Source organism: Notolepis coatsorum (assembly GCF_963971535.1).
Source record: "Notolepis coatsorum genome assembly, chromosome: 8".
NCBI classification, from domain to species: Eukaryota; Metazoa; Chordata; class Actinopteri; order Aulopiformes; family Paralepididae; genus Notolepis; species Notolepis coatsorum.
In genome coordinates this window covers 31,314,911-31,342,762 of record NC_140172.1, presented here as the reverse complement: position 1 = coordinate 31,342,762, position 27,852 = coordinate 31,314,911, and the positions used below count along the sequence as shown (strand labels likewise).

The following is a 27,852-nucleotide window of genomic DNA, read 5'->3' as shown; positions in this document are numbered from 1 at the left end:
AAAATCCCCAGAATTATGAAAAAGCTTTTTTTTCCAAATCTAAGTGTTGTAGTATAACCAATAGGATACCATTGATGATGTGTGCAGTGATTTTGGTGACACTATACACTGTATGACGTGAAGTTATTGAATCTTTTTGCAGTGTCTCTTTTCGGTGTTGCACTTTTTAGACGGTCCCTAGCTGCGCACTTGCCTCGTCAAGGCCGACTGCACATATAGACCAATATTTATTATATTAAATGTACAGCTCCGAGGTCGGCTCGCCTCGTTTAGGTGAAAATAAGGTTGTAGCATTACCTAAATCTCCCGATTCCGATACAATAAAGCGAGTCTTCATCACAAATCATATTCTCAAAATAATCTGATCGGCAGATATTATTGCTGGCGGACCTATTTCGGCCTGCGGGCCGCCTATTGCTGACCACTGAACTAGGATATCTGTATAACGTGCGTTTAGACAACACTGCTTGGGACAGACCACACAGGCTATTTCCATATTATTAGGCTATTACTTCACATAAAATATCATGTCTAAATGAAATGCACAAAACAAAAAATGTATGTATCATAACGTTACCCTGGTATAGATCTGTATGCATGTATTTATGTATTTATTCATAACGTTATACATATTCGTTAACGTTAGATCGTGCATGGCTTTTACATTGAAAAATGTACTTGTCACGTGGTTCCGTTCTCCATTCTTCACATCAAAAACGAAAAACGTACACGGCCCATTATTGACTCCTTTTTTTCATTTGATTCTTATACCAAAATACGAAAAACAGGTCCGTATTTCAGTTTTTCCCCGTTTTTTCGATTTTGGTTTCAAACGGAAATAGGAAACACCTCGTATTTCCGTTTTTCGTTTTTCCTTTTGAAAAACGTACACGGACCCACCTCACTGGCAGACTGCTGTCCCTCTCTTTCTATGTCTCTCTCTTCAGTGGTTTTGCTGCCACTTCCTCCATTAGAACAAATTAGATTAGATTCAAATGTATTGTCATTAAAAAGCACTTAGTAGTTGTACAGTACAACGAAAAGAAGTTTGGCCTTCAACCAGAGTGCAACTGTAACAGTAAAGTGCAAAAGTAATATACAATGTAGGCTACAGGTGATTAAACTGGGTATATAGCATATTCATTAGTACTACTATTGAGTAATAGTGCTATCAGATGTATGTACAGAGCTGTATTAGAGTAGTATTAATTAATGTGTAGTACAGTGATACAGGTATAAAGACACTAAGACACCCACCCACCCTCTCCTAATGGACAGTCTCCTCCCCACCGTATGTATATATTTACTCCCACCCACCCACCCCCTCCTAATGTACAGTCTCCTCCCCATCATATGTATATATTTTCTGTTAGGATCTCTGGGTAACAGTACTGTATATTTGCATATCGTATATGTCACAAATGTAACAGTACTATATATACCTGTATGTCATGTATGTCCCTATGTCATAAATGTCATGATGTCACGTACAGTATGTTCAGTTGTGTATGTCATAAATGTCACTATGAATTGAAAATGGGGGACCCTGATGTAAACAAGACAAACGTCTTTCTCTGGTCTGCATCCCCTTAACAATTGTGTATTGAGCCGTACTGTATTGTACCCATTCTGCAATCTGTTATATAAAGTTTTCATTCATTCAAGTCGTACTAGCCAGCAGCATAACTAAGAGTAAGTAAGATATATGTACAGATATAGATATAGTATTAATAGGTTGAATGAATGAATGAATGAATGAATGAATGAATGAATGAAAACTTTATTTAACAGATTGCAGAATGGTACAATACAGTACGGCTCAATACACACAATTGGTAAGGGAATGCAGACCAGAGAAAGACATTTGTCTCGTTTACATCAGGGTCCCCCATTTTCGATTCATAGTGACATTTATGACATACACAACATACATGACACGTTGCCGGTAGTCCTACCTGAGATGGCGCAGCTGAGGTGGAGGCTGATATGCGAAATACTAGTTTGCAGGCGGGTTTTGTTGGTATGCTTAGAGCTCAGCATGTGCAACTCGACTGCTTTCACTCCCACCGTCCCCAGTTTAAAATCTTGTTTTGCGGCGTTTGCAGCAGGCTTCGCTGCTAACGTTACGTTAGCTATAGCCCCTTTCGTGACTGTGATGCACGCCAAAGCATATTGGCGTGCATCACAGTCACGAAAGGGGCTACGTTAGCTATAGACTCCGTTGCTGAAATAGTTCCATGATGCAAACACTGGGTTGTCGAGCCAGTTCTCGTAAAATTTGCACTTTCCCATAACTAAATGCAACGTTAGTGCTTGCTAACGTTAGCTATAGACTCCGTTGCTGAAATAGTTCCCGGCAAACACGGACGGTGTCCTTATGTGTATATATAGAGGGGGTAATGTATGTAGCTGTTGTATAGGCATGTGTTTGTTTTCTTTTGTCTCCCTCTTGTGTCTACATATCCCCATTCTCAGGTGTCTCAGTTCCAGCATCAAGAACAACAGCAGCAGCAGGAGCAGCAGCTGAGGCTCGTCAAGCAATCAAGCGCCACACTCCTTCATATACCCCATTTGTGTGCAGTGTTAGTAGGCTCCCTGGTTCGTTTGGTTGTGGTAACTATTTTGTGTCTTTGGGGGAGAGCTCTGTGTGTTCTGGTAATAGAGGTGGTGAAGGCTCTGGCACTTGGTGCTGTTAGTTAGTTTAGGAGTTTAGTTTAGTTCTGTGCTGTTTGTGTGTTCTGTAGAGCTGTGGCCTTTTTGGCATTAGTTTGGTATAGAGCTGGTAGCTAAAGCTCTGGTTCATTGTGTTGTGTTTAAATCATTATAGTTTGTTGCACATTTCTGTTAACCCGTGTATTTTGTTCTCTTGTGTCACCCAGCCTATGGTGATTGCTTTTCTTTTGTATTAATCTTTTGTTTCGCACACAGGGACATTGAGGACAGGAAGATACCCTGGGTCTACACTTTGCATCACGTAGGTGACCTACTGTTAAAGACACCAACCTTAGAAGTGAGCACCACCACCTTTACTTTTGGGCGTCCACGCCTGTAAGGGGGGGTGGGCTTTCATTTCCTTTTGATATTTAATTTGGTGCCACTGGTAGGTCCTCCTTGCTCTCTGTGTTGCTGAGTTTTGTGTTTTGTAAAATAAATATTATTATTTTGCAAATTGTCTCTTGGATTTTGTGTCACTGCACCCTCACCTACCCTGTCTGTGGCCTTGTGTTGCGTCTCCCTACTGGGGTGCGTAACAGGACCTCTGTTGGTTCCGCTCCATTCCGGTCTGCGTGATGCTGCAACACGGTAAATAAAAAGTCTGACTTTATCTCCCGTTACCCGTTTTTCCCCAGATTTCATAATGAAACATAAGATGACATGGCATTTTATCTTTCCTGTCTATGGCATTTTTAAGACCTCTGAAAGATGGATTTAAGAAATTTTAAGACAAATTAAGGCCTTAATTGTTGATAAACAAATGTAAGACTTTTTAAGTTTTTAAGGATCCGCGGATACCCTGTAGGACAAACGGTTCAAAAGATACATGTGAAGGGTTATGTGATAATTCCGTCGACAATTGTGGCCTGTGTGGCGATCGGAAAACAAGGGAAGGAACGGTACATTTTTTTGATTTTAGCTAGAGTGGAGAGCCCATTCGTGTCTATGTGGAGCATGACTTTCAAAGAAATGGTCATAAGTTGAGATATAAATGTCCAATTCCATTTATTCCATTTACAAAAATGCAGCTTCTACACTCTAGTTCTGCCATTCATTTCCTTATGGACCAAATTCTCCCTTTTAAAGTCGATTTGTAGCCAAACGGTGCAGTGAAACTTTCCAAAAAGTAATAGCAACTCGAGTTGGACCAAGCCGGTCGTTTTGATACCTTACACTTGTGTGTGGTGGGAAAGCTCTGGCAGGAGTTACTGGACAAATATCGGCGGAATAAATAATAAATAGTATAGATTACAATACTAAATATGATGAATAGCCTATATAGATATACATTTTAGAGTCACCATTCATAATTTAATTCATGGGAGTGCCCACCCACCCCTAAGCAGAACCCAATGGTATTACTATTATTGGATAATGCCTGAAATTACTACATGCCGCTTCGAGGCTAGTCGAGGGACGTGAAGTAACTAGGCCTAAAACAAAGAAACGAAAATGTAAAGTGTTATATCCCTTTAGATCCAAGCCTATATTCCCTATAGATTATATATTTAAAAAATCCGACAATGACGGGTATATACATATGTTGTATTTATTCTATGCCTGTTGTTGTTCAAGTTAAGTCACTTATTCAAATCACAAGTATAAAATATATATATAGAAAAAATGTATATATTCCTATTTACAATGGGTTCGTAAAGTACTTCCATAATAAAAACTCTTCACGAATGTAATTAACCGTACTGTGATATAATTTAAAGAACGGCCCGGATTTAGGCTTTTAACCCTTTCACTGCCACACGACAGAAGGTTAACACTTTACTATCACACAACCGACGGTGATGCTCCATCATTAGCATCATTAGCTCTGCATCCCCGCCATTATCAGTTGTGTGATAGTAAAGGCGGGGCAGGCTAACATTCTGTATTGTCACAGTGAAAGGGTTCTGTATCACACTAGCTCACGCTCAGCGTTTCATGCATATATCTCGCTTCAGCATATATACACTGAATAATTTCACAAATGTACCTTTAAATGCCAGCATTCATCTGGCCACACCCCCATCCGCTTACCTATATAAGCAGGGATGGTGCCACACACTCATCTCCTTCTCAAATTTCATCACAAGCAACGTGTTGCTCATATGCCCACTTGACGTGGAGAAAAATATTGACTGGAAAAGCAATGTTTACAAAGAAAGGAAGAACAAGGAGATACGTTGACATCATATCTTTATTTTCTCTCTCACTATTTTCGAGAAAATACGGCGATGTTGTCTTCGTCACTGGAGTGTCTGGAAGATGGTGATCATTCTAAAACCCTCCACCGGTTTTCGTATTGGGAGCACGCCGCTGCATGCTTCTCAACTGCAGTTCCTTGCTGTGTTGGTTGGGGTGAAACCTTTCAGGCCACAGCTGAACTGTAGGACGCGCCGCTGTTGTGAGAAGCGGTGGGTTTCAGGTTGGGTGAGTACTGTTGCTGGCAGGCTTCACTTGTCTGTTAGTGCTATGGGGGCTAATTGACAATGTTTATGAAAACCGGCCCCAGGCTAGGGTCCTTTATTCAGCCTCCTAGGCGACAGAAGACCTTGGTCTGAAGACCATTATAGTTTTAACTAGTGGGCCGCGACCATTAACACTGGTGATCCCTGTGTTTTCTGGACGAGTGGGTATCTCTCTGTCACCGTGTAGCCCCTTCTTTCATATCCAAATGAGAGTATTCCTTCACGAGGAGATATGTGCATAGATGTTCGATAGCGGAAGATCTATGTTCAAGTCAGCTACACAGGCCAGTTTGGTATTGTGCTGGCTCCGTCGGGTGTTGGTAAAATCACCGTTGTAAAGCTGTGTTGACATCTTGTTTCTCTTTTCTTTTAAAAAGTGAGGAGGGTTTCAGAACGGCGGCCTGTCTGGGTGAGTGTTATATCATTGTGTACAAGTTCAGGTGATAGCTGCTTAGCTTACGGTTAGCCAGTCAGCTGTTAGCTGCGGCGTTAGCCTGCTGGGATCACTGCGTGGCCTACAGAGGTTGGGCCTACTGTTAGCCAGTCAGCTGTTAGCTGCGGCGCTAGCCTGTTGTGATCACTAGGTAACGTTAGCTTGCTGCTATCGGACAAGGCCCAGCGCGGGGTAGCTCCGGCTACTCGCGCGCCGCCGCGAGCTCCCCACTGGTCACGTGCGCCGTTCGCTCGGCGTCTCGCGAGCAGGGGCAGTAGCGACCGACGGTTGGAGCGGCCGTTAGCTTAATGCTACTCTGTTGAACGTGCTTTGATTATAACATGTTTTACACTCTTGACTACGACGTCATCTTTGACAGGGGATGTTCGTCGACCCTGCCCTGAGCCAGGACGGCAAGGATTGCGTCAACAAGGGGACCGTAGCGACGGGTGGAGCGGCAACGCTGCCCAGATCGAACAACACAGGATGGCTGTGTTTTCTACGGTGTCTTGAGACTGCACTTCGCTGATCTACGCTCTGGGTAGGACAAAGGTTTGGCCAGACCTTATACGCGTCTTCTGGCTTTACCTTCTACATGTTTTGTAAATAACGCTGTTTTCCAAAAACGTGTGTTGCTGCAATACATTTGGGATACGACGCAAGTTTTGTGTGAACTGTCTTGTCACTGGTAATTAGCTTCTCCGGGCAAATCGGGTTGTTGTTACAGATGTGAAAATGATCTGGTTGTGAAACATCATGTGTGTTTTTATGTACCGTGTACTCACAACTAAGGTAACTAACCTATGAAGCTATGCTTAGTGACAAATGAGTGAAAGAATATTCTTTTCTCAGCCTGTGATGACAATGAACAGTGTGTTCACATATTAACAGGTTTCCTGTTTTAACTGGCCGTATTAAGGGTAAAGTAGGAGGATTGTGTTTTCCCCCGGTTCCCTGGGGACTTTTTCATCCTCCTATCAGACATGTTGTTGCACTACATTGTGTCTTTGTGTGGTAGGGATGCGATGTAACCCTTAGCTTGATTGCTGAGGTTGTGCTATGACTGCTGGAGAAACTTTATTTTCCTAAAAGAAAAGATTGTTTGGGGGCGGCTAGGTGGTGTAGTGGGCAAGGCACTCGCCACCAGTGTGGAGACGCTAGGATTCGCGTGTTCGAATCCAGCTCTCCACATTGTTTTTCAGTTTGGCTGGTCGTCCGCAGTAATACACATTGGCCGTATTACGGGGAGGGAAAACTGAAGGGTGGGGATCGAACGTTGTGAACAAGCGACTCCTACAAGTCGGTTGGTGCGCCTGCGCAGTAGAATCAGGAAGTGTCGGGGGCAGCGTGAGCCTCCCACGCGTTACTCCTCGACACTGAGAGATCGAGCTGCGCAGGTGAAAAGATGCGACTGCTGTTACCTCAAGTACCGGAGGGGACTTGTGCTATGTATGACTTAGTCCACATTGCAGCCGGCTTGTGGGAGGCAAGAAACAGCGTTCGTGACAGGGGAGGGTTGAATTGGATGATACGAAATTGGGATGGGAGAAAATATGGAAAAATGGGAGAAAAAGTGGATAAAAAAAAAAAAAAAGATTGTTTGGTCGCTGTCGTGTGTGCTTAGCAAGGCCTGTGGCCGATATTAATAGAGAATTATGTATTCTCTCATTATGAAAAACGGCGTTCCTCTGTAGAGTGTTTTTGCCATTTTTTGTAGGTGATGATGGGTTGTGTGTGTCATGTGACCTACAACTGGGTTGGACTGGCCACAGAAGCACATGTGTATGTTGGACCGGGGCTCTTAGAGAGCCCTCTCTATTCTGTGTTTTTTCCTTAGTAAAAATCAGATAGCATGTTAGCTCATGCGCTTCATAGAGCTGACTATGACTGTGTCATATTCTTTTTTTGTCATTACATCGTATCATGGGTGTGGGGTCGTAAAGGGGTGAACTGGTAACCTTTCCTCTTCCCCTTGTTTCTGTTGGTCAGGGGTACACCCCCTGTCCTTCAAGGTTCCTGTCACGTTGCGGTTCGGCACGTTACGGGGTGAGGGGGGGGGGGGGGGGGGGGGGGGAGTTTCCTGGTCCCACGGCCTGGAATATTGGGCGTGTGCACCGCAGAAATTCCCCCGCCATAGAGTACGTCACCATGCGCGTCTCTGTTGGTAGGACTTCCGTGTGCTGTTCAGGTCCATGTGATGGATCTGTTTCGGGGGGGTGGTCAGGGCTCCTCCTCACCAAGCGCCTATTCGGGCCTTCTGTGAGTTCGGACTCCTCCTTCCATGTGAGGGAGCCTCCATCAGAGTACAGAGCCTTCCTCCTCAGATTGTCAAAGTGAGTGGACCCTCTAGAAGGTGTCCTATTCTATTGTGTATGTATTCGATTCAATTCGATTATTGAGTGTGTATGGGTTCAGTGCCTCTTCCCCGGAGAGCCCTAAAAACCAATTTTTTACATGGCTCAAGGTGCAATATATTCTTTTCAATCTGTACAGCTCGTGTGGGAAGTCTCTCTGGGGATTCCCGTCTCCTTCCTATGGGAGGGTGGTGGGATGTAAAAATGCGAATTTTTTTTACCCCCGGCTGTGTAGACTGGGATACATGCTGTTGGTGCTTCCTTCTTTTCTATTAAAAAAGAGTTGGAGTTAGGAAGTGTCACACCCCTCTTGTCGTTCCCCTGGGCGCCTTGGGGATTCAATGACAGGTCTAAATAGCCTGTTCATTGATGTGGGTGTGTCCCGACGCATGCATAGTGCTAGCTCGCTGTAAACAGGCGACTGACTGGCACGCCTTGGTTGCTTGAGGTTAAAACGGCGTTTTTATAAAGCAACTGGGATGGAGGTTTTTCCTCTTCCGACGACCACATCCCACGACCTGGGTTGGTTATCGACGGATTCTCGTTCATGTCTGGGGGATGATGATGGAATGGATCTGAACATATGTAGAGGGGTCTCACGCCCTGGGGGTGGGCCACCAGGCGCGGTTCGCCCGAACGTCTGGGTGGCGCCTTCTTTTCATGTTAAGATCGACACGCATATCTGCCCTTTCTCCTGGAGTAGGCATGTCGCCGTGGTTAGGGCACGGGACTGGTTCTGGTCACGCTGGTCCGGATCAGTTGAACCCGTTGTCCGCCGGGGATGCAGATCTGCTGTTCTGGTACCCTGAGGGACTTGGGCTTTTTTCAGAGGGAAAAATGCCAGGTTGGTCCGGGTGCCACAGGGTTAAGCACTATGGAGACCCTGGTTGGGTACGTTTTTTACTCAGCACTGTCGTAATGGCTTACGGCCATGCCAACCTGTACACGCTCGATCTCGTCAGATCTCGGCCGCTACACAGGTTGGTCCTGGTTAGTACTTGGTTGGGAGACCGCCTGGGAATACCAAGTACGGTGTGCTTAGGGGCGGGTTCTCCATTCTTTTTCGCTCCTCTCTCACGCATGGCAAAGAGGGGCCTGTTGGGATGGTCTTTGACCTCCTCTGGTGACCCTGTGCTTCCTGTATCGCCAGGCCCGGTCCGAAGTAATGTTTCGTCGACCCGTAGGCCTGGGTTAACCCTTTTTTGAAAACTGAAACACTTGTACTGCGGTATAGCCGGTGTATACCTGCAGGTGTGTTTTGGAGTTTTTTCTTGAGGGGTTATAGGAACAACCACCGCATTAGGTAACACCAAGGTGGTTGATTCCCTGGTGTGTTGGAGCAGTGTCAACTCCCGGGTTCACCGTTTGAGGGTGCCCCTGCACGTTCATGACGTCTGCCGATCGTGTCAGCCTTCTCTGCCTCAACCCCTCTGGGTGGGTTTTTTTAAATGGAGGCTTGGTCATGCAACACCGCCAGCTTACGCTCCTTCCGCCGGAGCGGCTGTGTTCAGCTGTCCCCTCTGGCGCCTGTCTCGTCCACAGTCTCCAGGCTAGGGTTAATAGCCTGTTGCCTGGTTTTTCCCCGGTGCGCTGCCTGCTTCCGTTGGTTAACCTTTTTTGTGTGCTTACGGCCATGCTGACTGCCTGTTCTGCAGGGTCAGTGTGCCAGGCGGTGTACTATTGGGGGGACAGGGCCCGCTCGGCTGAGGGGCCTTTGTCCGAATACGCTGGCGATGTGGGGGGCGGGGTCACTAAGTGCCCACCTGGTGGGGTCTTGATGCTGGCATCATGGACTTCTCCGGGCCCCCGTTCCAGGGGGTCCAGTCCCTTTGGTGGGTCTGGGTCTTCCTTCGCGCTCCGCTGCTACGGCCTTGCCACGGGGTTGGGTTTACCCTTGACCCCGTGATTCTGGGGGCAGTAACGAGGTTTTTCCCTCCGTTCGTTCCCGGGTGGCATGCGGGTTGTGCGTGTGTGTAGTCGTGGGGTCAAGCCACGGTCTGCTCACCCTGTGCGTTGAGTTGCTTGAGTACCTCTTCGCACGGTCGGGTCCGTCGCCCTCCCGTGAAGCCCCCATTAGGGGGGGTGCCCTCCATTAGGGGGGGTCGGGGGGGCTCGGTCCTCCCTGATCTGATGGTTGTGGGGGGCCTCAGCAGGGTACATTTGTCGAGCTTCTAGCTCCCGCTCAGCTCCTATTATGCATGAAACGCTGAGCGTGAGCTAGTGTGATACAGAACGTTAGGTTATGACTATAACCAAGTTCTGTTAACACTTAGTGAACGCTCAGCGTCTAGACGCCGCTGCGGCCCTTGATTTTTCATTGTGGTGAAATTTGTTGGGAAGGAGATGAGTGTGTGGCACCATCCCTGCTTATATAGGTAAGCGGATGGGGGTGTGGCCAGATGAATGCTGGCATTTAAAGGTACATTTGTGAAATTATTCAGTGTATATATGCTGAAGCGAGATATATGCATGAAACGCTGAGCGTTCACTAAGTGTTAACAGAACTTGGTTATAGTCATAACCTAACGTTAACCGGCTGTCGTGTGGCAGTGAAAGACTGCAGACTTGTATCTGTTGTTTTGTATTTTTTGGATTTGTATTTTTTTGTTTTGCCTCTGTAGTGGAGTGACGTGTTGTGGCCTACATCTCTGAAAATATAGGTCAAGAAGAACTAGACCCCCAGGGCCAAGGAGAGAGACAGGGAATTAAACACTTCAACACGGTAATATGAGGGCAGCTCAAGAAACGTCACGGGGAAAGCCTAGAGCGAAGTTTCTTTGTTTTTTAAGTTAATTATTAACGTTTTCAGCGTGGAACCCAATTAAAATAAATCTCACCCTGGGACGCCAGCTCATTAAATTATAGTAGATATTATAATGTTGCCATCTGTGAACCACCAGAAATAGGTCTGCAACTATCTGCACCCATAAATAAAGCAGGCTTCAGAGGAATGTCTGTTATGGCTGTGGCCAATGCATCTTTCATCTTCTGCTTGTGTAAGGAAGTTGAACTCTCAATTTAAACATATAACAGTTTTGCGCTATGCCATTTTTTAGTTTTGAGTTTTTTTCCCCACAGGTTTATGTCTTCTTTCTTCTCGAAAAATATGCCTGATATTGCGATGGATACAGTATTTATACTAGACCCAATACTTCATTTGGTGGTATCCATCCGCCTTTAACACTTTGAGTGCCAGCAACGTGTTATGTCGTTATTTCATGCCCCCCGTTGAGTGCCGACGAAGCTAATTGTCGTTTGATTTTTTTATTAGCGATCTGAATTCATATTTCATCAACCGAGTCTCCCGTTGGTACAGCAGGCCCTCTAGGAGCTCCGATTGGAAAATACTGCCCCCTATCGTCTATCCCTGTGTAACTGCAGGCCATTCGATTACACTGGTGGATCTCTGTGGGGGGAGCCTACTGGCTCCACTATGCTGGCGAGGGATCTGATGAAGAGGGAAGTGATCGCGAGATGGAAAGCAGCCTGGAATATATATTTACAGAAGCCAATAATCAATCAATAAACGCGATTGATATTTCGAATGGCGATCAGGAATTGGAATAATCTTTTTGGAGAACATCTGATCTAAGGTAAGTAGTCTATGTTACCAGTTTTAGGATAATCAGAGCTGTTTTCACTGAGATAACAGCGTGTCCCGTATGTGTATATGTGTGTGTGTGTGCTGTTGAGGAAATAAGAGAATTGTTGCGGCAGTAGACTGTCATAGACAGGTAGTGCCGACTGCCGAGGGGCTGAGTGGAGGAGTTCAAACAATTGACGTGCAACGTGAAATAACTCCGTTCCACGTCCAGGAAACACTTTTGAGGCTTTTATTCTTTCGCTTCATCATGAGACAAACAAGATGCGATTTGCGATTTGCGCTTTGCGTTATTGCGGTCAAAAGAAAATATGCTCTCCTAACTCTCACCCCCTCTCTCAGTGAACTGTCAACCTCTGTGAACTGTCAAACACGAGAACTGTCAGACGTGAAAAGGTGAATGAAATTCCATAAAACACTCCCATTAGCGCCACACCCCTGTGAGCACGCCCACCACCTAAAGTGACAGTACAACTAATAATACAACACAAATAGAATACTGAATCATAATAAAGAGACCTCCATTACGGCGCCTACATACCGGCCCCTAATTATTCAAATATAATAATTACACAATTGTAAATTATGTAGGTGCCTACAAGAAAAAACATTAAATTATTCAAACAATAGTTATTTTTCGTTACCGGCCCCTAATTACTCAAACAATAGCTTTTTTCGTTACCGGCCCCTAATTATTCACATGTAATAACTACACAATTGTAAATTATGTAGGAGCCTACAAGAAAAACATTAAATATAAGGCACAATCATTCAAACAATAGTTATTTTTCGTTACCGCTCCTAATTATTCAAACAATAGTTTTTTTCGTTACCGGTCCTAATTATTCAAATGTAATAATTACACAATTGTAAATTATGTAGGAGCCTACAAGAAAAACATTCAATATAAGGCACAATTATTGACATTATTCAAACAAGTGTCTTCTTTTTTCGATTTTTTTATAATTTTCTCGCAAATGTCCTTTTCTTCTTTCTTAATTGTATCCTAGGGCCAGAGGTTACTAGCACATAGCCTTAAGGAGGGATCTTTATGATCGCTTGGTCAGTCAAGTCAGAAAAAAAAAAAAAACTGTAATCCAAAGTGGCAAAGTCAGTTTATGAGTGTATATCTCCATGTATCAGTCTATGGGTGCATATCTCCATGTATCAGTCTATGGGTGTATATCTCCATGTATCAGTCTATGGGTGTATATCTATGCATCAGTCTATGGGTGTATATCTCCATGTATCAGTCTATTTGTGTATATCTATGCATCAGTCTATGGGTGTATATCTATGTATCAGTCTATGGGTGTATATCTATGTATCACCAGTCTATGGGGTTCAATGAATATGAACATCTGATGTCCTCATGGCTCTTCCGCTTCCTGATGAAGTTCAATTTCTGACGTTCTCACGGCTTTCTTTTCTTTTCACCTCTCTTTCCTGTTGAAGGCAAACCTTTTGTCTTTGAGCCGGCACCGCTTCCTCTTCCTTGGACACCTTTTCGTTTTAATTTGGCCCTTATAGCCACGGGGCATTTCAGAAGTAGTGTCATCGTTTGCTTTGTCCCTAGAGTCAGTTGTGTATGAATCTTCAACTGGCCATTTCGATTTTGGACTCGCCAGTGCTTCCTTCTTTGATTCTCTTTTAGCTCTGAATTTCTTTCCTGTATCAATGTTGCCCTTCGATTTTTCCTCGGACACAGGCTTGAAATCCATGTGATGGTCCTCAGAATTGTTGCTTTCAAACTTAATGTTATTGTCTACGTTTCTGTCACGCCGCCTCGCTCTCTTGGAAGCAACAGAATCGTCTGTTCGCTCTTCTTTCTTTTCCAATTTTCGGTTCAAAAAAGAAACTCCCGTTATTTGGACGATTCTGGTTGTCCAATTTTCTTCCGAGAGGTCCGTTCACAGTCCAACCCAACACAGTTTTGACTGCGTATGGACCCTCGTCCACACTCCGTATAACTCGCCAAGGCTCCAATGCCTTGGGAACGTTGGCTCCTATCAACAGGTCAATCCCAGAGTCAATCTCAGAAATGTAAACATGTTCCAAGTGAGGCCATCTTTGAAGGTCTTTCTGTCTCGGAATGTTGCCTCTGTGGACTGGCATGCCTTCCTGCGTGTAGATGTCAGGGAGTTCATAAAATCAGTCACCATCTAACGCAGCCACTTCCAAGTCTGAAATAATGTGGCTTTCAACCACTTTCTCCTGGCCCATAGTCCTAAGGAGAATACTTGTCCTTCTTTTCGTGAGGTTCAGCTTGTTCATCAACCCCTCAGTGCAGAAGGATGCTGAGCTACCGGGATCCAGGAAGGCATATGTACATACTGTATCCGGTCCATTTTTAGATTTGACCTGTACTGGTACTATAGAGAGTGTACAGTCCTGCTCACCAGCCCCTGTAAGACCACTGGATTGTACAGAGATCGGAGCACTGCCCACTGCTGTCTCCGGTTTTCTTTTGGCTGGCCTTTGATCTGTTCCCTCCTCCTTGTGGTACATGTGAAGTATGCTAGGGTGCCTGAGATTGCATATTTTGCAATAGAGGCGTTGCCTACATTCTTTACTCATGTGCCCAATGCACAAACAGCCAAAACACACATTATGATTCTTCAAGAAGCCAATCTTCTCGCTATGCACCCTCCTTTCCAATAGAGAGCACATATCCAATGTGTGTCCACCTCCGCAAAACCAACAAGTCATTGTACTGGATGAGCTTCTCTCAATCTTTGTTCCAGGTTCCTCTTTCCTTTCAATTGTTGCAATGGTGGTAGCATAGCTACTTTCCTTTGCCCTTGTATATGGTTGATTGCTGGACTTCCTCACATCCTTAGGTGCTGCTGCTGATGGTGTGTCCTGTATATTGCCAAACACTGGATCACTTGTAATTTTCACCTGTCGTTCAATGAAGTCAACAATGTCAGGAAATCTAGCTCTATGGCCACGCCTTTCCTGCAGGTCACAGGCCACAGTTCTCCATATGTCCCTGTGCTTGTAAGGTGATTTTCTAATGATGGCTAGCATGTTGGCAGACATGTCCAACTCGTACATCATTTCCACTTCTTCCATGGCGTTGCAGCATCCTCTCAAAAAGAGACTGTATGCTTGCAGAGCTCTGACATCTTCTGATTTTATTGGTGGCCATGAAAGAGCCTTTCCCATGTAGGCTGAAGCAATTCTATGTCCATTCCCAAAGTGCTCATGTAGCAAAGCCTTAGCTTTCACATACCCTCGGTCATGAGCCATATGCTGACAGCTTCTGACAAGCTCACGAGGCTGCCCCCTAGTGAACTGTTCAAGGAAGTACAAGCAGTCCATATGGTTGTCAGTCTTCTGTTCAATACTGTGCTCGAATGACCTCATGAAGGTGTGATAATGTAAAGGATCACCATCGTAAATTTGAATGTCTCTTTTAGGCAAGAATGAAAGAGACTGTTGTTGGACTAGCAAAGCTGTTATTTCATTTTGTTTCTCTAAAACAGTGATTATGTTACTGCTGCTGATTGATTGTTGTGGTGCAGGGTGAATGCTTTGGTGCTGAATCCGTGGCTGTGCTTGAGTGCTCTGTAATGTCCTTTGTCCCTTGACCCCTGTGTGTCCTGACAATTCGGGTTGTGGTTGTAGATTCTGAGCTGTGGTTGTAGCGGTTTGTGCTTCAGCACTGAGTGTTTGAACATTCCTTTGTCCTCTTCGGAAATAAGAGCTCATGCCATCAGATTCAACAGACATATTAGTTGAAATACGAGATCCTCCAGAGCCTCTTAGCACATTGACTTTAGCTGCTGCTGAAGCTATTTCCATTTCAAGTTCAAGATGCTCCTTTTTCTTTCTTAGTTCCTCCTTTTTCTTTCTTAGCTGTTCCTCTTGCTCTTCTTCCTCTTTTCTTCTTTGCTCCTTTTGCTTTCTTAGCTGTTCCTCTTGCTCTTCTTCCTCCGTTCTTAATTGCACCTTTTCTTTCTTAGCAGCTCCTCTTGTTCTGCTTCCTCTTGCTCTATTGCATGCTTATCCTTTAATAGCATTTGTTTTGCAATTAGAGCGGCCATGTCAGATTCAGCTTTGCGTGCGGAAGACGTGGTTGAGATGTTAGACCTAGGCCCAACAGAGCTTCGATTGGCTGAACCTCTGCTTCCAGAATTTGACACACTGTCACTTGGTTTGATTTCATCATCAGCTTCAATTACATCACAGTGTTCATCAGGTATTTCAACGGGAGTTACTTGCTGTGTTACAGGTATGGGGGAATCATGTACACAAACATTGGCACTTGTACTGTATTTTTGTTTCCCAGTTTCAGAAAGCCACTGCCTTACATCATCCATGAATCCCTTTTTGCATTTTAATATTGTTTCAAACCATTCGTTTTGTTTTTTCCTGTTCCTCTTCAGAAATTAAAGAAATTACAGATTTGTGTAACAGAGTGGTATCTTCAACCATTTGATTCAAATGTTCCAATTCAGACTGCACCTGTGAAGCATTGTCATTATCTTCCATAAGCTGCTTCAATACCTTCATAAGACCTTTCATTTTGCGAACATTTGCGTGACGTTCGTTATGAAGTGTTTCCAATTTATAGGCCATGCCTTTGGCAGTGAGTTTAATTTCTTTTTTTTGCCCATCCACCCTTGAGCCATTAGTATCAACACTTGATCCTCCTGACGCCATTCTTCAATAGCTCAAGTGTAACTATTAGGGATGGGCACCTTTCACATTTGAACCGATACCGGTACCGGTACCTGTGAATCGATACCGGTACCCAACGGTACCTTTTTTTCTGTACTTTAGTCTCAAGAAATTTAATTTACCTACCTCAGTCGTAAAAAAAAAAATACAAACTTCAAATAACTACAATTTCGACAGTTTTCGGCTTGTCATTGCTCCGACTGCTTTGTTGTTGAATCAAGTCAAATCCTAGGTAAGCATATATTGTGCGTGTGAACGTTGACATGAAAAGAAAAAAGTTAAAAAAAAAATAAGTAATTTCTTTTTCTTTAATTTTTTTTTCGGTTTCTCACTTGATTCGATACTCGGTAGTACCGACGTGTTTCGGTTCGGTACCTCAAAAGTACCGAATTCGGTACCCATCCCTAGTAACTATACAATAATCCACAGTCCTCCTCAATGAACAATCAATCCATCAATCAATTAGCTGCCGCTTAAGCCGCGCAATGTCCATGAGCGCAAGACGACGCAGCCAGCCAACAACCGGTCCCCAATGGACGAGCAGAGTAACTCATTCACACTGTTTTTGTTTTTTATAACACGAAAGGCTTACAGTTGAATAAAACAAGTTACTTAGCTTTCTATTGCTGGTCTGCGTGTCAGGCCTTCAGAAGTGATGGCGCGCTCCTCCAATGCAGCGATGATCCAGGCGTCCCAATGATGCCCTCAAGATCAGCGCCCCGAAGCGACTCGAGGAATCCGTAATGTCAATATAGTTGATTTCCTTTTTTTTTTTTTTTACTTACATTTTTATTGAACACTCATAGACATACAACACAACATATACAATAACATCAATAACACAACAGTACAATGATGTAGGCCCCTTGAGCTCGGCTGCGCTCATCTTCCCAGACCCCCGCCAGAGGAACCTCCCACCCTCCCCCCCTAGAAACCGGGCTCCCCCGCATTCCAGGTCCGTCCCACGCGGGGTCCAGCACTCAGCGACACGGGCATCTTGAATCTGATTGGGCCCGACCCAGTAGAGGGGCGAGGGGCAATACTCCCCCCCACCGAGCCAAGCCCGCTACCTCCCATGCCACCAAGCCCCCCACCCCACGCACAACCAACCCACAACCCACGGGATCCCACTCTTCCGGGTCAAACTGCCTAAACGCTGACCCCCACCCCCCTGAGTTGAGCCCATTGGCGCCCCCCATATCTTAGGCCGCTGCGCCCGTAGCCGGGCCCCCATCGACACGGGTCCCTTGAATCAATTGGGCCAGGCCCAGTAGAGGAAAGGATAGGGGACTCCCCCCCACCGAGCCAAGCCCGCTATTCCCCATGCCCCCGAGAGCCCCACCCCACGCCCATCGGCCCCCCAACACTCAGGGCCCCGCCGGGCAAAGTCCAGCCTCTCTGATCCCCCTGTGAGAGACCCCTCCCTCCTCCCCGAGAGATAGAACACCCCCATATCCTGGTCCACCATGCACCGAGCCGAGCCCCCAGAGCCCCCACCCACCCCCGCCCGACCGCCAGGCCCCTGGCCCACTAGAGCCCCAAGCCCAGGTCCGCAGAAGGTCTAAGCACCACGCCTCAATGGCCCCCCGACCCCCCGCGACGCCAAGCCCGGTGCCCCCCCGGTCCCGACACCTGACCGCCCAGGCACGATGGCCGAGGACCCCAGGAAACCCACTGTACCTCCCATGTCACCGACATCACCACACACAAATGAAACTAACAATACAATAAGCACACTCTTTCCCCGGTTGGCGGTTTGGAGGGGGATCAGCCCTCCTACTGGAGAAGCCCCCCCCCCCCCCCAGAGACTAAGATACCCCCCGCAGGAGGCTCTCCAAGCCTCTCTTCATGTCCAACATTTTGAATTCTTGTCCTTCATATTTGTCCATGTGCACATTTAAAACATATATACTTTACATAAATCGCTCCCAAGGTGCACGGGGGATCCATGTGTCTCCCCCTCTCCCCTGCTGGTAGGTGCAGAGTATTGGCTCTCCTGTTGAGAGGGCTCTGCCTAGTGGCGAGGGGTGCCTGATGTCTTGGCCCCCCTTCCTCTCACTATAATTGTCCAACATTAGTGTTGTCTATTGTGCTAGAACTCCTGGTCAAAGTTCTCTGTCTGCTTTTCCTCCTGTTCCGAGACCCCCACCTTCCAGTCCTCCCGTGATTCGAGTCCCATGTTCCATTGACTCTCCTTCATCCCAGTCCAATGTGTGTAAACCTCTGTGTGATTATAGTTCTCCATTCTCTGTGTGTAGCATGTTTACTCCTCCAATTATTCTATGTGTTGTATATTTACCCTCCTAATTATTTCTATCTGCAGTGATTATAGTGCGCATTCGTGTATGTGTTCCATTGGGCATTATTGTCTATAGCTGGGGTGGTTAATCCGTTCTTTATGTACTCCTCTCGTTCGCCTCCCCGTGTCTCACCTCGTCTCTTCCTTCACGTCTCCTTATCATTTCCTTCACCTCAAATCTCAAAAAGTTAATAGTAACCGCTCTCGGGGGGCCTGCCAGCGGGTTGCTTCGGCGCAAGCGCCCCGTGGGCTCTCTGAATCTCCATCACCACATACAGGGCCATATACTCCCTTTCCACTCCGTCCTCCAATCTCCATAACCGGGTATTATTTCTCCGCGGTCTCCCTTCCATGTCCGACAGCTTTAACTTCATTTTTTCTTGTTGTAGAATTGCAATTGTCAGTACTTCGTGTATCTTCATTTCCCATTCCTCCGCCTCTGCCGTTCTCCCTTCCAACGTCGCCACGCTCTCACCCTGTTCCACCATCTTTTCATTGACCGCTTCGAGTCCCGCATCCATTTCTCCCCCGATATCCTCCTGCTCCGTCTTCAATTCCTCCCCCAGCCTCCCGACATCGGTCCTTATCGTGTCCGTAATTGTCTGCATATCCGCCAATATTGCGTCCGTCATTGTTTTCATCATTGTTTTCATATATGCCAATATCTCGGCCTGCATGCAGACCGCCCATCCTGGCACTTCCCTGTCGAGCGCGGCCGGCCCACCTCCTCCTTCCACCTGGTCCCTCTCTCCCTTGCGACGGGGATTTTGTATCTTCAGATTCTCCCTTCTCAGAGATCCCTCATTTTCTCTCTTCTTCTCATTCCTTGTTTCCTCCTTGTTCCTTGATTGCATCTCCATTTTTTATTTCTTTTCGGGTCTTTATTCATCCGTTTTTTTACTTATTTGACCAGGAGCTCCAGCACACGCGTGCTACCCGTTTCCTCTCGTACCGGAAGTCCCAGTTGATTTCCTTCTTATCAACGCTTTTGTTTGCTTGCTTAATTTCTTTTGACTATGTCAAGTCAAGTCAAGTCAAGAGTTTTAATTGTCACGGCATACAAGTATACAATGAAATGCGGGTGGTCTTGCCCGCAACGATGTGCAATACAGTGGTACAACATATAATAGAATCCAATAAAAAACAACATTGTGCAATAAACAGGTAACAGGTAACATGGTGTGACATCTCGGTATCTGTACATAGTTATTTACAGAGCATATAGTTATTTACAGAGCGTATAGGACATGCTAGGTAGCTTTGGTAGTGCAATACACTGTTCCTGTTATTCTAATTTAAAGTGGCCTTTCCTTTTGGCCATAAGTGTGCGTGTGTGCGGCATGAGTGTGTGCCCGCTCATGTTAAAGTGTTAAGTGGCTGCTAGTGTGTGAGCGTGCACAGCGTGCGTGTCGTGTGTGTGTTCATGTGTGCTTGTGTGTGGATAGTTCAGTGTTCTGTGGCACTCAATGTTCATTGTTCAGGGCTCTGATGGCCTGGGGGAAGAAGCTGAGCCTATGTTGCGGCAGTAGACTGTCATAGACAGGTAGTGCCGAGGGGCTGAGTGGAGGAGTTCAAACAATTGACGCGCAACGTGAAATAACTCCGTTCCACGTCCAGGAAACACTTTTGAGGCTTTTATTCTTTCGCTTCATCATGAGACAAACAAGATACGATTTGCGATTTGCGCTTTGCATTATTGCGGTCAAAAGAAAATATGCTCTCCTAACTCTCACCCCCTCTCTCAGTGAACTGTCAACCTCTGTGAACTGTCAAACACGAGAACTGTCAGACGTGAAAAGGTGAATGAAATTCCATAAAACACTCCCATTAGAGCCACACCCCCGTGAGCACGCCCACCACCTAAAGTGACAGTACAACTAATAATACAACACAAATAGAATACTGAATCATAATAAAGAGACCTCCATTACGGCGCCTACAAGAATCGATTTCTCAGCTCGCTTCTATAGCGTGCATAAGTACACATATACTATCGATAATCTAGCGTCTAATCTAGCGTCTATTCAATGGTCTCTAACTACACACCCTCAAGACCCCTACGCTCTGCGTCTTCTGGCCGCCTCAGATCTACTCCTATCCAAGCTCCCGGAGGGTCATCAAAGAGAAGCCGCCTATTCTCAGTCCTTGCCCCACAATGGTGGAATGAACTACCCATCCCAGTTAGGACAGCCGAATCCCGTCCAATCTTTCGCCGTCGACTAAAGACTCACTTCTTCAACCATTATCAGAAATGATAAAAAAAAAAAAAAAAAAAAACTAACCCCGACTAACCTTAATGTCATGCACTTGTCCTAATAAACTAACCTACACTGTAACACGCAACACTTTGATGAACATTGTTACTCAGCTGATAGAGTTATACCCTTCTTGCTGTCTTGTCGCACAGCTAAATGACTAAATGTAAATGTAAATGTAAATGTATTCATAAATAGGCCGACAAATGACAACGTGTCTAGTGTATTCGAGAATATTCCAATAAATGCCGTTTATGACGGAATCTTTCTATTTTCCTGACATTTTCGAGAGAACGATAGCTTCTTTTTTTTCCGAACGCAAAATACACTTGTAAATATAAAATATCGTCAAGAGCCGGATGTCTACAAAACACATATACTATACATACTTTATTTATTATTCTTAGAATAGTTTTTATTGTCATAAATCAAAACGAAATAATTTTGAGGCACTATGAACCAAATGTGAGCCTAGAAGAGACTTATGAGTATTGCACAGTAGGTAGCAATGAAAACCAATTGTATAAGTATTAATATTTTGGAGGTTATCCTTTCAGCTTCCAAGTTAAACATTCAGATGAAGAATCTTGTTTTCAGATGAATGATATGTAAGGGATAATGTATAGCTACGAGGTCATCGTCGCAAAATAATTGACCAACACAGAGTTCTGGAAGTGATAAGTGAAGGTCAATTATTTTGCGACAATGACCGAGTATAGCTATACATTATCCCGCTTATTACATGGCTAACTTACTAACAATATACCTAATTCATTTTACACCATCGACAAGACGAGATCAAATGCAGACGCAGTTGTTCTGTCTGTGGCTCCTCTGTCATCGCCGACAGCCGGCTGGTGTGTGGTCTGATTGCACCTGATGTAGTGCAGCTGTGCATAATGGTAATGCTTACTGTAGCTTTCGTGACTGCAATCAAAATGCTTGATTGTGATTGGTCAATAGCACTCTGTTGCCCTTAACAACGGTCATTATTGCGCGTTGCCCATGACATCGGTCAGTTATCGAGAAATAATTTACCGCTGTCAGGGGCAACCGAGCGCTATTGACCAATCACAATCAAGCATTTTGGCGATTGTTAAAACGCCATGTAATAATGCTAAATAACCTTATCTAAATATGTTAGTTTATTCAGATTGCCGACAAAGATCAGCCTCTGCTGATCTGGGGGAATGCCTTCTTTGTCCTGGATTTTGGCCTTGACATTCTCAATAGTGTCACTTGGCTCAACCTCTACTGTAGACCTTTCTTTCATGTTTACACTTTACTGCCCTCCCCTCAGACACAGGACAAGGTGGAGAGTGGATTCTTTCTGGATGTTGTAGTCGGACAAGGTGCGTCCGTCTTCCGGCTGCTTGCCGGCAAAGCTCAGCCTCTGCTGGTCTAGGGGAAATCCTTCTTTGTCCTGGATCTTGGCCTTGACATTCTCAATAGTGTCACTTGGCTCAACCTCTAGGGTGATGGTTTTGCCGGTAAGGGTTTTCACAAAGATCTGCATGCCTCCCCTCAGACGGAGGACAAGGTGGAGAGTAGATTCTTTCTGGATGTTGTAGTCGGACATGGTCCGTCCGTCTTCCAGCTGCTTGCCGGCAAAGATCAGCCTCTGCTGGTCTGGGGGAATGCCTTCTTTGTCCTGGATCTTGGCCTTGACATTCTCGATAGTGTCACTTGGCTCAACCTCTAGGGTGATGGTTTTGCCGGTAAGGGTTTTCACAAAGATCTGCATGCCTCCCCTCAGACGGAGGACAAGGTGGAGAGTAGATTCTTTCTGGATGTTGTAGTCGGACATGGTGCGTCCGTCTTCCAGCTGCTTGCCGGCAAAGATCAGCCTCTGCTGGTCTGGGGGAATGCCTTCTTTGTCCTGGATTTTGGCCTTGACATTCTCAATAGTGTCACTTGGCTCAACCTCTAGGGTGATGGTTTTGCCGGTAAGGGTCTTCACAAAGATCTGCATGCCTCCCCTCAGACGCAGGACAAGGTGGAGAGTGGATTCTTTCTGGATGTTGTAGTCGGACATGGTGCGTCTGTCTTCCAGCTGCTTGCCGGCAAAGATCAGCCTCTGCTGGTCAGGGGGAATGCCTTCTTTGTCCTGGATTTTGGCCTTGACATTCTCAATAGTGTCACTTGGCTCAACCTCTAGGGTGATGGTTTTGCCGGTAAGGGTCTTCACAAAGATCTGCATGCCTCCCCTCAGACGCAGGACAAGGTGGAGAGTGGATTCTTTCTGGATGTTGTAGTCGGACATGGTGCGTCCATCTTCCAGCTGCTTGCCGGCAAAGATCAGCCTCTGCTGGTCTGGGGAAATGCCTTCTTTGTCCTGGATCTTGGCCTTGACATTCTCAATAGTGTCACTTGGCTCAACCTCTAGGGTGATGGTTTTGCCGGTGAGGGTCTTCACGAAGATCTGCATCTCTGCACCTGTATTGTAAAAAAAAAAGAAAAAAAAAAGTGCAACACGTTATATAGATCCACAAATCAAGCATCAATTTCAGGCAAGCCCACTGCAAACCTAGTCATAATCTCAAATAGCATTATCTTACAGCTAGCAGTACTAGGGTGGGTGGGGGCGCTGATAATTGATTCTATTTTCTAAGATAAATTAAAGATAATCAAAAAATCTATTTCAGTGTTGTGATATGGTTTTGACTCTGAGCCAAGAACTAAGATATACCTGGCTAAATCCAACAGATGGCAAGATGACATCATACTGTGACATCACAAATGTTCTAGAATGTTATATTATGACATCATACTGTGACATCACAAATGTTCTAGAATGTTATATTATGACATCATACTGTGACATCGCAAATGTTCTATTATGACATCATACTGTGACATCACAACGGAACATGTTTGAGTGCCATTTGAATAATATAAATAATATGTTTGGTAAGGCTGTCCCCGAAGCCTGTTTTTGGGATTCAAACTTCATTAGGGTTCTTCGAACGGACATTCGAACCTTCGTTTTTATTCGATTTAATTTTTTTTGTATACATTATTTTTTTTATTATATCCTCAAACTTAATCCTCAATTTGAATAAAGTGATTAATCTGATTAAATTAGTCTTTTTTCTTTTATTAAATCAACTTTCCAGCCCCCTGTCAACTGATGTCAACTGTCAACCTGAATTAACATTCAGTTGTAGGAATGCGGTAATGATAGTGAAAACGGAGCCGTGTTCCAATGCAAAAATACTATTTTATTACGCACTCTACTGTCGCACAACAACACTGCCATTCCTCTTTCATTCGTCTCTCTTTAACTACGTCATCCCCCGCTAAGGATCACGGGAGATGTAGTAAACACCACATAAGGCTAGGATGCCGTGAATTATGTCCCAGTAGCCACTACACACGTCCCCCCAGAATTCACAAGAACTGGCCCCAAAAAACTTCCAGGGGCTCTGATGACCCGCCCAAAACGACTCCGGTACCCCTGGGCAGGCACAGGAAACCGAGGCAGTGGTAAAGCAGTAGGCTGACACTGAACAGGCCTCGGACGGCAGGTCCGGGGGTCCGCCGTAGCTAGAGTAGGTGTCGGGACTGCCCTACCAGGGGGGCGACCGTGGCGGGGCGGTTGGGCCAAGTCAATGGGGCGGTCCAAATCCAGGTGAGCAGGCTTCAGGCGATCCACCGAGATCCGTTCTTCCCTCCCCCCCATGTCAACGACGAAGGTCTTATCGCCTGCCTTCACAACCCGGTAAGGACCATCGTAGGGTGGTTGTAGGGGGCCTCGATGGCCGTCGCAGCGGATAAACACGTACCCCGCTGCTTGCAGATCAGGCGGGACACGCACCTTCGGAACGCTGTGGCAAGAAACGGATGGGCAAGAAAGACTTGGCCTTGTCCAGCAGAGCATCCCGCTGTTCCAGTGCTGACCAGGAGGCCGTAACACAGGGAAGAAAATCCCCTGGGACACGGAGGGGTTGGCCATATACCAGCTCAGCTGAAGATGAAAGAAGGTCCTCCTTAGGTGCAGTACGGAGCCCCAGCATCACCCAAGGAAGTCTGTCGACCCAGCTGTCGCCTCGGAGATCGGCCTTGAGAGCAGCTTTCATCGACCGGTTGGCCTGTGGATGGCAGGGAGTGTGCGGTGGAGGGAGACACCCAACTGCTGGGTAATGGAAGTCCATAACGCGGAAGTGAATTGGGCCCCTCGGTCAGAGGAAAGATCAGAGGGAACACCGAACTGGGCGACCCAGGTACTGATGAATGCGCGGGCCACGTCAGCTGTAGTAGTCGCAGTGAGTGGGACAGCCTCCGGCCAACGGGTGGTCCTGTCTACCATCGTCAGAAGGTGAGTGTACCCCCTGGAGGGAGGAAGGGGTCCCACCAGATCCATGTTGATGTGGTCAAAACGCCTCTCAGGGACATCAAACCGCTCCAACAGGGCCTTAACATGTCGATGGACCTTCGCGCGTTGGCATGCCATGCAGGTCTTGACCCAAACCCCAATGTCAACCTTCATCCTGGGCCAGACGAATTTCGCTGCCATTAGGCGCTGTGATGGTTTCCTGCCCGGGTGCGAGAGGCCATGGACAGCCTCGAAAACTTGTCGTCTCCATGCCCGTGGAACCACTGGCCTTGGCTGCGCCATAGATATATCACATAGCAGCGTCGTGCCATCATCAAAGAAGGGGATGTCCGCCAACTGGAGGCCAGTAACCGCCGTCCTGCATGCCTGGATGTCTGGGTCTGAAACCTGATCCGCAGCCATACGGGCGTAATCAATTCCCAGGTGGACAGCACCAATGGCGGCCCGCGAGAGGCAGTCAGCCACAGGGTTGTCCTTCCCCGCCACATGCTGGATGTCAGTGGTGAACTCAGATGGCGTTGTTGCCTGGCAGACCACGGTTCGGACACCGTCGCCATAACAAAAATCAATGGTTTGTGGTCTACAAAAATAGTGAAAGGGCGAGCCTCCAGCAGGAAACGGAAATGTCTGACCGCCAAGTACAGGGCGAGGAGCTCACGGTCAAAGGTGCTGTACTTCTGTTCGCTGGAACGGAGTTGTCGGCTGAAGAACGCCAGGGGTTGCCAAATGCCCTCGACCAACTGCTCATAAACGGCTCCAACGGCATAATCCGAGGCATCAGTTGTCAATGCCACGGGAGCCTCAGGCACGGGGTGCGTCAGCATGGTTGCGCTCGCAAGGGCCTCCTTGGTATCCGAGAACGCCTTTGACATGTCGTCGGACCAGGCGATGGCATGCTTGGGAGTCTTGCCCTTGAGAGCCCCATACAGGGGGCGCATTAGGTGGGCAGCCTGAGGGATGAACCGATGATAGAAATTCACCATCCCCAGGAACTCCCGCAAGGCCCTAACCGTGGTAGGGCGTGGGAGCCGCAGCACCGCTTCCACCTTTACTGGTAATGGGACCGCCCCAGCAGTAGTGATATGGTAGCCAAGGAAGTCCATGGCAGGCAGTCCAAACTGACATTTTGCTGGGTTGATGATTAATCCATGCTCTCTGAGGCGACTGAAGAGGAGCCGGAGGTGTGTTAGGTGTTCTGCCTTGGACGTGCTGGCTACCAGGATATCGTCTAGGTAGACGAACACGAAAGACAGGTTGCGCAGCATGGCGTCCATTAACCTCTGAAAGGTCTGAGCAGCATTTTTGAGGCCAAAACGCATCCTCAGAAATTCAAAGAGTCCGAATGGGGTTATAACTGCCGTCTTGGGGATGTCCTGAGGGCTAACCGGCACCTGGTGGTATCCTCTCACCAGATCCACCTTCGAAAAAACAAACGCCAGCTAGGTGGGCTGAAAAATATTGTATGTGTGGAACCGGGTAACGATCTGGTGTAGTGGCGTCATTAAGGCGCCGGTAGTCGCCACACGGACGCCAGCCACCGTTAGCCTTTGGAACGAGATGGAGAGGCGAGGCCCAAGGACTGTCAGAACGACGAACGATGCCCATGGAGGCAAACTCATTCTTAGCGATGGTGAGCTTGTGTGGGTTGAGACGACGAGCCCTAGCATGTACTGGCGGGCCTTCCGTGGAGATGTAATGAACGACTCCATGCTTAGTGGCCACGGACGAGAAGGTGGGTGTTGTGATGTCCGAGAACTCCAACAGGAGGCGGGAGAAATCATCAGTGGGCGCGATGGCACTGGACAGTGTCATTGTGGCCGTGTCACTGCGCTCACATGCTAAGGAGCCAAAAGTCTCAGCATTGACGAGCCGGCGATTCCCCACATCTACCAAGAGACTGTTGGCGCAGAGAAAGTCAGCGCATTCAGAACATTGTACATATGTCTATACCGAACACTGTGACCTCATTTTCTTCTTCTAAATTCATGCTATATTATGTTATTATGTTATTTGATACTATCTTGTCTAGCACAGTCTCTGGAGCGTAACAGTAAGAAGCATTTTGTATGAAAGTATTCTGTACTTCTGTATGACAACTATTAAAGAACTTGAGAACTTGAGAACCTAGGAGGGGAGTGGACACCTTGGCCAACACAAAATCCCAGGTGAAACGCTGGTCAGCAAAACACAATGCCACGGTGCGTTTGCCAAATGTAGGGATTGCACTGCCATTGGCAGCTTCAAGGGCGCGGCCCCGTCTCGCTGAGTGGAAATCCTGAGTGGACGTCGGCAACACGCTCACCTGGGCACCTGTGTCACATAAAAAACGGCGGCCGGAGAGTGAGTCGGTGACGTACAGCAAGCCTGCAGGATGGCCAACACTCACAGCTGCTAATGAGTGGCAGCCAGTGCGTTTCCCGACCCACTGTAGTTACAAGGTGGCAGACACTTCTTAGCTTAGTTCCCAAACTTTGCGTGGTAAAAACAAAACCCGACGGCCTCACCCGGCGGGGCATAGCTGCGGCAGAGATAGAGAGTGGTTGGAACCCCAGCTCATCAATGGTGTAGGCTGATGCTGCCACACACCTCTTCCCAGCTGAGAAAAATACATCTGATTCTCTAGCTAGCTGGTGAAAGTCAGTTTTGATGGAATTAGCCATAGGTAAACGAACATAGTCTGGCAGCTGTTGCAGGAAAAGCTCTTTAAATAG

At 46.5% G+C, this 27,852-nt stretch overlaps 1 protein-coding gene across 1 annotated transcript in view; it reads right to left on the bottom strand.

Moving 5' to 3' along the window:
* The window catches only part of LOC311233390 (polyubiquitin-B-like), a gene marked incomplete at both ends in the record, with an annotated part of 55,512 nt that extends 32,672 nt beyond the window's left edge, over nucleotides 1-22,840 (bottom strand). The window contains one exon of the mRNA XM_084320365.1: nucleotides 22,155-22,840. Coding sequence (XP_084176491.1) covers nucleotides 22,155-22,840 — 686 coding nt within the window. The remainder of the gene's footprint in view (nucleotides 1-22,154) is intronic.
* Nucleotides 22,841-27,852: the final 5,012 nt, after the last annotated feature.